This window comes from Mastomys coucha, unplaced genomic scaffold (genome assembly GCF_008632895.1).
Source record: "Mastomys coucha isolate ucsf_1 unplaced genomic scaffold, UCSF_Mcou_1 pScaffold21, whole genome shotgun sequence".
NCBI lineage: Eukaryota > Metazoa > Chordata > Mammalia > Rodentia > Muridae > Mastomys > Mastomys coucha.
The window spans coordinates 40,361,180-40,376,073 of record NW_022196904.1 but is presented as its reverse complement, the minus strand read 5'-3'; the positions used below and the strand labels follow the sequence as shown (position 1 = coordinate 40,376,073).

The 14,894-nt window shown below is 45.6% G+C and overlaps 1 protein-coding gene across 12 annotated transcripts in view; it reads right to left on the bottom strand.

Annotated features, from left to right (window-relative positions):
• Nav2 (neuron navigator 2) overlaps positions 1-14,894 on the bottom strand; it is a 654,216-nt gene that overhangs the window by 210,836 nt on the left and 428,486 nt on the right. For 11 of the 12 annotated variants that reach the window (XM_031386765.1, XM_031386769.1, XM_031386759.1 and 8 more), the window contains one exon: positions 2,101-2,173. In XM_031386765.1, coding sequence (XP_031242625.1) covers positions 2,101-2,173 — 73 coding nt within the window. Of the gene's footprint in view, positions 1-2,100; positions 2,174-3,317; positions 3,414-14,894 lie in introns of those variants that run through there. The other variant, XM_031386771.1, reaches the window with a different exon arrangement.

Genomic DNA, 14,894 nt, shown 5'->3' with positions numbered 1-14,894 from the left:
AAAAAAAAAAAAAAAAAAAAAAAAAAAGACAGAGACCCTGCTTGGATAGCCTGGGCGCCTTCCCAGAGATAAGGCCGCGTCTCTAGCTTTTCCAGGGTGAAAAGGCACTTATCAGACATGTCACTCATAATCTGTCTTTGTGTGTGGTGCATACATGTGCACGCGCATGGGTGTGTCCAAATGCACTGTGCGGGAGCCACTCATTACTGAACCTGAAGCTTACCACCTGGCTAACTGTCTGGTTACCTCCTGTCACCCACCTTTATCTTCCTCAACTTCAAGTCCTAGCTGTATGGCCAAAGCATGAGACATCATGACCAGTGGGGACCAGCTCAGGTCTTCATGCTCACAGGAAAAGCACTGCACCCACCGAGCCACCTCCCAGCCACATTCAGCTTTCAGCCAGTTTCTCCATCAGTAACCATGAGTCCTGTAAACTCCGTCTTCAGACATGAGAACTGGAGCCAATGCAGACAAGCCCAACAGAACATGGTTAGCATCTGTTCGGTAAATACTTACCGTAAAGACATCTATGCCTTCCGAGTATACAGAGATAAGAGAACAAATGAAGCAGAAAGGTAGACAACAGGCAGCTGCTAAGTGGCCAGAGTTCACCTCCGGGCCTAAGGGAGGAGGCAAGACTGTACAACTCTGTAAAAGTCCCTGCAGATGCTCTCCTGGGAGGACAGAGGCCTGCACCATTCCTAGACACTAAAAGGAACATGCTCTGCCACCTACTGGCCAGCACAGGAATAGCACAGAGGGACATCCTGTACACTGAATTTGTGTCTACTACGGAACACTGTAGGTTCCAGCAATGTACACTAAGTCCATAAAGATGAGACCCATAGCTAGGGCAGGACAACCTTCTAAGGATTTTTCTATAAGTCCTGAGATTAAGGTTGGCTAAGCTACTCCTGAGACTCATGGAACGGGTGACCAGGCCCGCCCAAGATTGGTCTTGGTAAAAGGAGAATTACAACCCTTTTCTGACACATTCCACACAGAATCACACTATGGATGGAGAAGCCATGGATGCCTCCCACCTCCAACATGGAGGAGACAAGAGTTCAGAAGCACACCCGATGATTCAAGCTTTCTTCTCTTTGCAAGGACAAGGCATAAGCCCATGCAGAACCCATGAGGTTTGCTAACTTACCTACTCCATCTGTGTGGACTCCGGCTTACTGCTCCCTCAGCCCCACCCCAGCTTCCAGGGCCAATGCTCCCTTACATCTTTTCAGAACATACTCCTGCTATGCTAGGAGGAGCAATTGCACTGCCCGGACTGCACTACCTGTTCCTGGGGGTGGGGGGTGGGGGAGACTGGAGGCAGGTGCAGCCTAATGAGCTGGTAAGATGCCTGGCCTATGGCAGCTTCAGAGCTGGCAGCAGCTGCCTGTGTTTACAAACAGGGGGAGGGGTAAGGAAGGGGAGAGAGCAAGAGAGAGCAAGTGAGAGGGAGAGAGAAGATTCCAGGTGGAAGTATTGCCTGAGGAGGCAGATAATTCTGGCCAGCGGGCTCCAAACTATTATCCCATCTAACAACACTCCACTAGCAGACACTGTTGATGCTAATTAGCCACCAAATCCAGGTAAATTAAAAGCTAATCGGGAGGCTAAAAGGTGGCAGTGTGTTCACAACCTGCACTCTCTCTTCCTTCAAGAGCAAGGTGAGGTACCACCAGTAAGGACTAAGTGGTTCCCTTGGACGCTGGAGGGTTGAACTTGGTTCTGTGGTTGGATATCCTCTTTCCCACAGATAATGACTGGTGGGTAACCTGCTAAGCCACGGGGCTGGGAATCAGTGTTGTTGAAGCAGGAACTTCTCTAACTGGAGCAGGGGGCGTGCTCCCCCCCCCCCCCCCCCCCCCCCCCCCCCCCGTGGCATGCAGATGTGGCATGCACACAGGGCTGCACTCTGAGAGTGATCTGAGAACTGTGAGAAAGTTAGTATCCTCAATTGTGCCTGAAAGGGCATCCAACCAGGACGGCCCACCAGCACCCCTGGTCATGACTGCAACAATCAATTGTTAGGTAACAGGTAGGCCTTAACAGGTGGGTATCACAAATGATGAAAAGGCGTGGGCTCTGACTCACCTTCTGCAGACAGCCCTTGGGTGTTGATTCCCTTAGCTGCCAGGAAATTCAAGCAGGCATCTATGTTTTCAATCTAGAGGGGGAAAAACACAAGACACGTTTAATAACCATTCAGCTTTCTCCAGACCCACTCGAGAGGAACCAACAGCAAGCAGAGTGCACTCAAAGCGACCAATGAGATAGACGGGAGCACGGTTAGGACTCTCAAAGCGCTGTCTGTACTCACACAGGAAGCAGTTACTTAATATCCTAACCGCACGGTGCCAGAAGTCAAGGCCTTGGATTGCTTGCAGATGCCAAAAATAACCAGGGCGGAATGAGATCTCTCATCTTGATCAATGTCACCACAGTGTGATCCTCAAAGCCAGAGTGGTTGCCAGTAACACGGAGGTGGAGATGAAATGGATAGACCCACCCATCCTCCAATTGCTGGGGGGAAATTTCCAGTTACTAAAGGTGCAGGCAGTCAAATGTCCACACGGTGAGTGGCAGTTCCAGCAGGAACCAGTGTTTACCCACAAAATTCTCAGCCTGGCAGGCATTGCAGGTGACCACAGAGTCCCATGACCTCTGGGATGCCGCTGTCCTTTGTCCTCTCAGTGGCAGGGATAGAACCACCAGCCAGAGTCTGGGAGGCTGCCCATGTTTGCTAGTGTTGACACCAAGGCCAAGGGCAAATCGATGTCAAGCCTCCAACAAAAAAGCAATTAGGTCATTCCCAAAGGTCTGATTTGACTTCAACTGTCAGGCCTAATTATTTTTTTGTTTTAAAGGAGAATATCCTGGCTTGATGAATGTCTCTGGTGACCAAAAGTAAAAGAAACGGCTTTTGACTGGGCCATAGCAATCTTTGGACTTCAGAGAATTTGCGCTACACAGTGATGACTCCACCACTCCTATCTGCAACTAACTCCTGCAATGGGATTTCCCAGACTCCTCAATGTTTATATGCACGCAACCCAGTATTTACTCCATGGAGTTTATTCCAAATTAACAGAGGACTGTCTTTCACAATGAACATATGGTCCTTCCCCCCCACTCTCAGGCAATGTCTCCATAGTTCCCCACAGCTACAGCTGGTGAGAAGTGTTTTATTTTAATAGCTCTGAGCACAGCCTTGTGAATTTGATTCACCCCACTAATATGAAGTAGACTTCATTCTGCCACTGACTTCTGTCATTATCCTTCTCCACTCTAGCCTGTAGATCTGTTCCTACCTCCTGAGGTCTTGGATTCCAGGAAGGTATTAAAACATCTAACAAATTCCATGCTTTTATCGTGGCCTCACAGTGATCGTGGCCCTCAAGGTGGGGGTGGCTCCCACTGTTTAGGTCATTAAGTGGGCCACAGGCCACCTGACTGAAACTGTGACATCATAGAAGAGCCCACACAGCCCCCAGCTAGAAGTGACTCTCTCCAGGCAATCCCCCCTTTTATTTATTTGTTTATTTTATGTGTATGAGTACACTGTAGATGTTTCCAGAGATACCAGAAGAAAGGGCATTGAATCCTATTATAAATAGTCGTAAGCCACCATGTGGTTGCTGAGTAGTGAACTCAGGACCTCTGGAGGAACAGTCAGTGCTCTTAACTGCTGAGCCAGCTCTCTAGCCCACCCCTCCTCACTTTTTAAAACCTAGGTTCCCTCTCCTTCCAGCCCACCTTGAAGGTCCTCTCCAGGCTGCTGTATAATCATGAGACCACTAACTTCTAGCACCTTGGAGGGGAAATGAAAGTGGGAAGAGAGGAAGAGATCGATTCCTGAACCCTATCACATGGTGTGTGGAGGGTGATTGCTCCCATTTGAAAATATAGTAAGAGTTAGATTTCCAAATACTGTTTTATCCTATTACAAAACTTGCTTTTAAGAGAAAATATTAGTCGTAAAAAGAAAATAGTGTCTATGATGGTTTTGTTTCTGCTATTTATACAGCAAAACACTTAATAGAAGGTTGTGGGCCCACAAAGAAGCACTGTTGTATAGACAAATACATGCAATATGTGTTTACACACACACACACATTTATACAAAGAGAGACTGTCATTATGTTATACCCAGTATAAACTTGAACCCCTGGAGCAAGCCTCAATCTTTAGATTAGCTGGCACCATAGGTTTAAGTCAGTATCACTTTGAAACCACAATAAAAGTGTGAAATTTAATGAGTATTGTGATGCACTTCTAAAATACAAGCATTTGAGGGCATGGATAGAGGCAGGGGAAGTTGAAGTTGAAAGCCAGTCTGAGCTAAATGTTACCCTGCTTTGAAAGTCAAATAAGCACTCGAGAGGTAGCACAGTAGTTCAGGGCACTTGCTGGTTTCCCAGAGACCCAGGTTCAGTTCTCAGCACCCACGTGGCTGAGATCACAACTGTCACCTACTCTCGTTCCAAGAGATCTGGTGCCCTCTTCTGGTTTTGGCAAACAGAAGGAACACATGTGGTGTACATTCATACATGCAGGCCAATACTCAACATGTAAAACAAAATTTAAACACCAAACAAAAATGTTGTATACCACATTCTTTCATGCCCGTCCTTTTCCATAACCCCATGCTACTCTTTAGTAGAGCATTTCATCTTGCACGTGGCTGATGAGAAAAGCTAAGGTAATTCTATCCCCATGGGGAAAGAGAAAAGGAAAAAGCTGTCACTGAATTTTTGTTAATGCAAAAATTAAAAGTGGTACAGTTAATATTTACCCTAGAAAGGGTCATGTGATAGGCTACATAATTTGGTATGAGAATAACAGTGTGAAACTACAGGAAAAAGTGATGTGGGGGGGGGGAGAAAGAGAGACAGAGACAGACAGAGACAGAGAGAAAGGCAGAGAGAAGAGAGGCAGAGAGAGAGAGAAAGAGAGAGAGACAGAGACAGACAGAGACAGAGATTGGTTTAAGAAAAGCATTATATAATACAGCACTTCTACAAACTCCCTTTTCAAGATCAGGAACACGGTAATCCATCTCCTCTACAGAACATTCAGTGCATACAGTGTCGAGTATAGCACATGGCAGGCTCTGCTGGCAGAGCTGGCCTTACTACATTTCAATTCAGCCATCTGCTAGGATTCCTCAGAGCACTCAGTCCTACAAGAAGGATGCATAACCTTAAATGTAATTAAACAACAACAACAACAAAAGGGCACAGAGGCATACCATCTCCTTAGTTAGAAAGTTCCACCATTCTTTTATATAATTTAATGGTGTCTTTAACATTCCCTCATAGTGCAAGTGGGGGAAGGGGTGCCAACAATCATCTAGTAGGTAGAAGTCAATGACAGTCCTACTATGTGCATGACGACCCTTTCCTGCACTTAGTAGGAGGACAAGCCTTACTCTCTGGGAAGGATTGTCCAGTCAGAACACCAACAATGCTGAGGCTGAGCCTCAGGTTAAATGATTCATTCCCAGCTTGGCTGTGCTTGGCTGTGCAGGTGTCAGGCACTGAGCTCCATTCTTTGGATGCCACTGATTTTAGTCAGGACCACACGATGTGGCAAGCGAGGTAAGAAAGCTAAGGCCAGGCTTTTGAACTTGATCACCCAGGTCAGCAAAAGGGCTAGGGAAATGCGCCCAGGAGGCCTTCTGATCTTGCTCAGGGGCCTGCACCCACATACTCTTCCTCTTTAGTGTTCACAGAGCCATTCCATGCCCACTCTGATTCCCCTCCAAAGCACATGAATCAGAGGAAGCATCTGAAACTTCGTCCTTTCAGTGTAGAGAAAGCATTAGGACACCAAGAAAATACAAAGGACAACATCCAGGAGGCTGAGCCACACTCCCAGAAAACGTATGATGAAAAAAATAAAAATAAAAACTGGGCCACCGGGGAAAGGTCACACACAAGCACACAAGTACCTTGAAATGTTCCCAGTGTCCTGAACTCTGCACAGGAGGAGTTTAAAAAAAATCCCCCAAGTCACAAATCTACTCTTTAATCATGTTCTTCTGGGGCTGGAAATCACTCCTGACAAAGGGGGCTGGGACCCTCACTCTTTTCATCTGCACCCCAGGAACACAGAGAGGCTGGGGAGCAGGAAGGGGTCAGGTCTGGATTCCAACCGCCCCCAGCTTCATTTGGAACGAGATCAGAAGCAGGGCCTGTTGCTTTGATCCTGGTCCTCTCGAGATTACAATGTATCTTAAAGTTTTCCTCCAAATTTAACACAGGTAAGCAACCCAGCCCCTCCGCCGTTAAGACTGCAAGCCACCACCCTACCCCAGCAGCACCCCAGTGCTCATTATAGCGGCAAAGATGCTCTTGTGCCCTCTCCAAAGAGGGTTCTGGCTCATGTGTGATCCAGACACCCTGTGAGAGCTGAGGATCCTGTTAACACTGGGAGGCAGAGAGAGGGAAAAAGAGACTCTTAACAAGAAAAGTATGTAAATATGGCCAGACCTGTTCATTAGCACAGTGCAGCCAATATAAACCACTTTCCAAAATTAGCTAAGAGGGAAACAAATCTGTGCAAAGTCTGACATTCCAGGATTGCCTAAAGGAGCTGGGGATGGGTGAGGAGGCTTTTGTGACTGTGGCCATAGAGATGGGTCAAGAGCTCCGGGACTGAGTTGCTCCAGTGGGCAGCATAGCTAAAGTTGGAAGCCCAGCAGAGGGGCCACCATGTAGCCTAGAGGCCTAGAACCAGAAGGTGACGATTGAAGGATGGGGCAGGAAAGAGGAACAGATGCAGGCAGGATAACCTTCCCCAGGATCCTGTTGTCTGGAGCCAAATGTAGCACAGCCTTCACTCATCCCAGTGGTCCTTTCTCCCCATCTGCCATCACCTTGAACTTGAATAGGTTCTCCACAGTATCTGCACTTGAGATGTTCAGGGAAACCTCCATGGCCACGTGTATGACAGCCTTTGTCTCAGTACTCAGAAGACCATTCCGTAGCTCAGAATGCCCTTTAATCCCACTACTCAATCAGGGGCATATCTGTAAGTTCAAGGCCAGCCTGGTCTACATAGCAAGTTCCAGGACACCCTGGGATATGTAGTAAGAAATAAACAAAAACTTTCAGTTATGATCAAGTTTTGATTGGGTCTCATGCTCACAAATATGTAAACCTCAGAGGCTTTTGTCTATCTCCTCTGTGGCTTAGACACTGATCAAATACCATCTGGTGTAGCAGTTGCCATGGCAACATCTTTCTCCGAATACCAGCAAAGCTGAGCGCAAAGCAGATGAAAATGCTCAATGTTAAGGGAAGATGATGGTCCCTACTGGAGCTTGGCGTCCCTGGCCATTCCAAGTCCACACAAGCTTCACACTGTGCCTCATTGTGCCCTCCACTCTGGAAGAGAGCAAGGAGCTAATGCAACAAAGTCACACCATTCATAGTCAGGTTTTTAAAAAATAATTAAAAAAAAAATCACAAGATGCCTAGACTCTAGGCAAGGCTAGGTTTGAACATGCAAGTCCTGTCTCTCAAAAAGCAGTGTGACTTCTAAAATCAGCTCAAATGATTTGCTTGTATGTGTGCACATGCATGAGAGAGAGAGAGAGAGAGAGAGAAAGAGAGAGAGAGAGAGAGAGAGACAGAGACAGAGACAGAGAGAGAGAGAGGCAGGGAGACAGAAACAGAGAGAGAGAGAGAGAGAGAGAGAGAGAGAGAGAGAGAGAGAGAGAGCGCTTTATTCCTTATGGTGTTATTTGCCATTAAAAATAGCCATCTCCGGGCTGTCAAGATGGCTCAGTGGGCAAAGGTGCCTCTGCCACTGAATCTCACAGTGGAAGGAAAGCTGTCCTTTCTACATGTGCACTCTGTCACAAGTATCTCTACACTCACACATATATAGTTCTTACTTATGTGTCCCTGAGAGGGATACCTATATAGCGGGTACTTAACACTTGCTGATTGAAAGAATGAAAGGGAAAGAGTGTTAAAGGCCTAAGGAAGATACAGAGTGGGGGAGAGGGAAAGCGTATACTTGCATATATAAAGTTAAAAAAAAATAGCCATTTACTTACTCACTCACTCATATGTACTGAGAAACTCCTGGGTACTGGACAAAATGCTGGCAACAAGTATACCGTAGTGAAAAAAAAATACAATCTCTGATCTTGTAGGGCCTATAAGTGTAATGTATGTGGACAAACATTCATTCAGTGATGTGCGTGTGAGGACAAGATGACAAGCTGTCGTGGTAGTTACAAAGAAGAAGGAGAAAAAGGAAGAGGAGGAGGAAGAGGGGGAGGATGTGGAAAGTATACATATGGGAAGAAGATCTAGCTATGGGCAGTGTGAAAAAAAATCCCAAACAAGTGGCAACATGTCAGGCTACAAACAGGGAAGTCTTATCACCCGTTATTTACTGACATGGCTCTGAGAGGGATCCCTACATAGCAGATAACTTTTTTTTTAAAGATTTATTTATTTATTATTATATGTAAGTACTCTGTAGCTGTCTTCAGACACACCAGAAAAGGGCGTCAGATCTCATTACAGATGGTTGTGAGCCACCATGTGGTTGCTGGGACTTGAACTCAGGACCTCTGGAAGAGCAGTCAGTGCTCTTAACCACTGAGCCATCTCTCCAGCCCCAACAGTAGATAACTTATTACTTGCCGATTGGAAGAATTACAGGGAAAACGTGTTAAGGCCTAAGGAAAAGGCAGAGGTGGGGAGGGAGAACCCATCTCTTGGGGAAGCCTTGTCAGGATCACATCCTGCCTCATAGTCAAGGCAACTGTGGCTACACTCTTCCCAGCAAGCCAGAGACTGGGCGATTCTGTGTTGGGCATAGCTCCACCCATAGCTTCCACATGAGACTAGGGGTGATGGACTAGAAGAGAGATGAGAAGGCACAGATCTGATCCCTTGTAAAAGGAATGTGTCCTGTCTAAAGGTTACCACATTCATCTGTTAACATGTCTTTACTTCTGTAGGGAGTAGAGGAAGCCCTGAAAGTCTTGAGGGGATGTGTATTGTTGACATAGGAATGGCCATGCTAAGGACTCAAGTCCTCAGCCCCATGGGAAACTGGGAAAGCCATTCCCCACGAATCAGGCTCAGAAAGGCAAAGGCTTTCGAGAGTTCAAGAGCTTGCAAATGAATGATCAATGTGTACAAACTGCCATTGCAACTTTTTCCATCTGGATGTTTACAGTCTGAGACTGCTCAACCCCTCCCCTGTGTGCTGCATAAAATTATTATAAATAAACAGCTTGATACCACTTTGTCAGCATGCACAAAGCCGCCTCCAGAACCCTGTTTTCCCATACACACATGTATTTGTGTATCTGTCTTTTCAGCATTTTCTCACTAGTCAGGATTCCCAAGGACCCAAGACATGCAACACAAAGTTCATTTCTATAGCTGCTTACAAAAATAAAATGAATCAAAAGATGAAGAAGAGTATCAACTCAAACAAACAAACAAAAAACAAGAAACCCATACCATACACTCTGGGCACATGTCCCCTTAAACACTGATCCCTGGTAGCTGTCTTTCCTGTACATGCTAAGGCATATGCTAGGTACCTGCTCTGCCAGCCTCACTCCTGTCCCCTCCCACTTCTGTCACTGTGACCCCAGAGAAGCTCACACAGAGCTTTTATTTCAGAAGGAAACTTCAGAAATGAGGGATTGCCTGTCCATTGTCGGTCATTTCCTAGACAGTAAAAGAGTGGGAGCATCCGGGCCTGACCGTCTGTAGATCACCCAGCTGCTGCTTGCCTGGCTGGTCTGTCAATCCACTTTTCGGGGTGGTTAATGGGTACCAAGTCATGGCCAGATGGGAGGGCTGAGTCCTGGTCTTCTACCACAAAGAAGGCTGACAAGAATAAATAAACACTATTGTATAATCAGAATAGCTAGACGTGAGAACTGGAAAGCTGTCCCTCAAGGAAACATTACGTTCAAGATGATGGATAGTTTGTAATCAAGATGATCAAAACACCATATATACATTCTGAAACAGTAGGCTCTATCTCAAAGATGTACAACTGTCACAAACTTAAAAAACAAGTTACCAGTTCCTTCTTCTCCTTTTGGCTGTTGTTTTGTTTTCTTTCTTTCTAAAGATTCTTTTTTTAAAAAAAAAACTGATTAAGAGTGTGTGCATTTATTAATGTGTGTGTGTGCGCACATATATGTATGTGTGTGCACAGAAAGTGTTTGCATGTGGGCATCTGGGCCACAGCATACATGTGGAGGTCTGAGGATATTCTGTAGAGTCAGTTCTCTCCTTCCAGCTTTAAGTGAATTCTGGGGATCAGACTCAGGTAGCCTGGTGCTTAGAAAGCACCCGTGTCTCACCAGCCCTAGGTTTTTGAGACAAGGCCTCACTCTGTTGTCCAGGATGGCTTCAAACTCACAGTGATTTCATTTCCCCCAGTGTTGAATTCAGGCCCAATCAATTTATTAACCTAACAAAAAGGTCAACTTAAGCTCTACACTGAGGCCCTGGCCACTATCATGAGACATCAAAGCCACTTTAGAGCTTCGCAGGGTTTATCTATGGAAGTGGGCTTGAAACTGGAAAGTGTGAGAAAGTGGGAACAGGGCTGGGTGTGACCCACTGCTCCACGTCTGCCTGCTTCTCTTCTGGCTCAGTTGCCTTACCCAGCTCTTTCCTGAGATTTGGCAACATTACCTACCATACCATTTACAATATTTATAACTTTAGCTTTCCAAGATGCTGTCAAGAATTCCTTGAATAAAAGAGGGGGTGGAGGACTTTATAGGAGTTTCTCTGATGTTTCAGCAAATGGGTACAAAAAAATTCCGAGTGGGGGAAAATTGAAACCAAGTATTTCAGATTCCTCCAGTGACTATCTTTTTCCATTGTGTCTCCAAAGGCCTAGACTATTTCATTTTCCTAGGGTTTTCCAACTTTCTAGATTTTTTTCCCTTGAAACAAATCAAGCCTGACAAAGGTGCTAAAGCCAGTCTTCACCCTGGAGAGTCCCAGAGTGGATCTCCAGAGCCGAGCTCTGCCCCCTTTCACAGATGGTGGCATTGTAAGCAGAGGCAAGCCACTAGTGACAAGGGCCTTAAATACAGGTCTTTTTTCCTCCTGTTCCAATCGCTTCCCTGTTCTCGTTTGCTTTTCTGTTGCTATGATTAAACACTGACCAAGGGCAACTTGGGGAGGAAAGAATTTATTTAGCTTACAGGTAGACAGTCCATCATGTAGGGATGGATGCTAACCCAGGAGCTCAAGGTGGGAACTAAGGCAGGCTGCAAGCTTCATTCAGGACATGGAGTGATGCTCCCTCTGGCTGGTTCAGCTGACTTTCTTATTCATCCCAGGTCCGCTTGCTAAGAAATAGTGAGCTGGCCCCTTCCCCCATCACTTAAGAAAAAATGTTTCTGTGGCAGGGCTCACAGGCCAGTGTGGTCTATTCAACTTTTCAGTTAAGGTTCCCTCTCCCTAGGTTTGTGTCAAGTTGACAGCTGCAGCTAACTATCATATTGGCACTCTGAAAAGTCAAGAACTCCAAGTGAGGAACAGAAGACAAACAGAAAACTGACAAGGGCCAAGGGGCAATCCTGGAGTGCCTCACAGGAGACAGGGAGGGGTCTGTCAAAGGCACAGACAGTCAGCTGTTGAGACAAGCAAGTCCCTGGGGATCAAAGACACGGCAGGGGCAGTGGTAGACTGAAGTGCCAATTAAGTCAATGATGGGAATCATATACAATGTGAATGGCTGTCATAGTTTGGATCTGAAATGTACTGAAGACTTCACACCCCCAACCTGGTGCTATTAGCAGGAGGACCCCCATAGTCCGGTGGTCTAGTGGGTGGTCTAGTCACTGGAGGTATACTCTTAAAGGATCAGACAGATACTGCTCTTTCCTCGAGATTTTTCACTTCCTGGCAGCCTTGATGGGAGGAGAGCTTTACTCTGCGGCTGCATTCCCTGCCATGATGTGCTGCCACTGTGCTGTAGGTGCAAAAGCCACACAGGATGCATGAGATGTGCAGTGAAACCCCCAAACTAGGGGCCCAATGAAACCTTGCTCTTTGTAAGCTGACCATCTCAGGAATTGGTTACAGTAATAGAAAAGCTAACTTAGTAAAGCAAATTTACACTAAAAAGTAAGTATTTTGCAGAAACTTTTGGCTTTAGTCAAACAGAAGGAACAAGCACAGGCAGTAATTTTAACTGGAAAATCATGGCTTCCAGTTCCTCCAAGCATGAGGAAGCACAGGATAGCGGACACTTGCAGAAGAATCTTGTCTAGTACTCAGAGGCCTCACACAAAGGTCCTTTAGAAACAAAAGCTAAACACCCACTCTCTTCCAGGCCCTAGCCTAGATGCAGACTGCACAGTGACAGACAGAACAATATTATTGGTCATTCCTCAAGGAACAGCCATTCTATTGGGCATGCTCTGGCTTCAAGTAAACAACCAGGCCATAAAGTCACAGACACAGCAGTGTTAACAGTCAGCTTACATACTTAGAGCCAGTCACAGACTCATGCCCTTTTTGTACCTTGGCATGTTTATAATCCTACACCTCAGGCTCCACAATGCCAAACGGAAGGCACATCTACATTTTATCCCAAAGCTGCATGTATAGCTGAGGGGTTAGCTTTGAATTATACATCGCTATATGTATTCCCAATATATAGTTGGGAATTTTACAAGTCATAGGCAGGATATCTCCTACCAAGGAATTAGATTTGACTAGTACTTCTAAACTCTACGATATGAGTAAGGTCGCATGCCACTCAGTCAGAAACTGTGAGAACAAAAATAATTTAAATAGTATTAATAATTGAAATAGTTCTTCACTTTGCTTCCTGGAGAGCCAGAATGCCAGAGACATGTGGTAGTCACTGAGTGAGTAAAATACACTGGACATGGAAGATCTCCATGTGGGACAATCTTGAAGTTCCCAAGGCTACATGATCCCCAGTGCACCTGTGCAGAAACAGTGACAGTATTAGCTTCTCACAGAATGCTAATCTCTGTTTCTATTTATAGCTTTGTACAAACATTCAGTTGAAGCAAGTTAAAACTTCCATTTACTGTTTAGAAAAAGTTTGTTAAACAAACAAAATATGAACATTGACCATTTCCTGTGCTGTCAACCTATTTCTCAATAGACTAAGAAGAGAGTACCTATTCACTCCCCATGTCTACTCCAAAGACTAGGACTAACTGCTGGATGATCATGAAACAGTCTGCTGTATACCAACCAAACAGAGTAAATAGTAAAATCTGAAAATCGGAACCAATTCCCCCAAAGTCCTACTCAAAGGAGTCAAATAAGAACAGTTACACACAAAGACAGAGATCAAGGGATGGAAAGATAGCTCAGTTGGTAAAGAGTTTGCTTTGTAAGCATGAAGACCTGAGTTTGATCCCAGAACTGTGTGGTTTGCCCTTGAAATCTGAGCACTAGTGAGGTAGACACAAGAGGAGTCCTGGAGCTTGCTGGTCAGCCAGCTCTACAATGGTCCAAAGGAAACTCGAATTCCCCAAACTCCAAAAGTCAATACAAATATCCAAAAATGAGTTCAACCTGGACTATAGAAAGATATCTTGTGGTCAGATAAAAGCCAGAATTTCTTGGGTTCCCCTCTACCAAAAGAAGCCATTCCCCTTACCTCGGACAGAGGGGAACATACTGCTACCGGTGATGCCTATTAGAATATCAAAGTGATGCTGTGATGCCGGGCCTCCTCGGTATTGCATGGTATTGCATTTCAGAGTCCATGCTGGCCCCTAGCTCTTCTCAAGGCCTTCCTTATCCTAAACTCCCCCAGCTCATAGGCTGTTCCCACGGCTACCCATTCTCCTTATAACCTTGCTATTCTCCACCCCCCCAAGTGTGTGTTCTCTATTCCCTATCCCCTGATGTTCTCCCATCTCTCACAGAGAGCCCTGGTCACGTCCATGTCCAGTCTGCAGGCCATGTTCAGTTTACTTTTTTTTCTCTTTGCTCTGGACTTTTCCAGATGCCTCTGGCTGTTCTCATATATCTACAATAAAACCCTCCCCCTTCACCATGGTCATGTCCACAGAACTTACACCAATCTAAACTACTCGGCAAAGTGTAGGTATATAAGAGAGACGTGTAAGAAAACAAAGTGGAAAGCACTAGAGGAACACTCAAGATGGTCCTGGCCTATACACACACGCGCACGCGCACACACACACACACACACACACACACACACAATACAGACATTCACATGCAAATACATACATACATACACACACACACACATACCTGTACATGCCTCCCCTGGAAAGCACCAGAGGAACAACATCAAAGATGGTGCTGGCACATACACACATACACAGAGACACAAACAAACATATAGACACATACACACACACACTTGTACATGCACACACACATACACACACCCCCACACCCACACCTACACACAGAGACACATATACACACAGATACATACACACATACATATACATACACACAGACACACACACACCCCACAGAGACATGTACACACACACACAGATACATACACACACACAGATACATACACACATACATACATACATACAGATATATACACACACACACACACAGACACGCACACACACACACACAGATACATACACAGATACATACACACACACAGATACATACACAGATACACACACACACACACAGATACATACACAGATACATACACACACACACACACAGATACATATACACATACATACGCACAGACACACACACACACACACCCTGAAGGAAGGGCCTTTTGCTCTCCTTATACGACCACAGATACATACACACATACATATACATATGCACAGACACACACACATGCACACACACACACACACACACAGA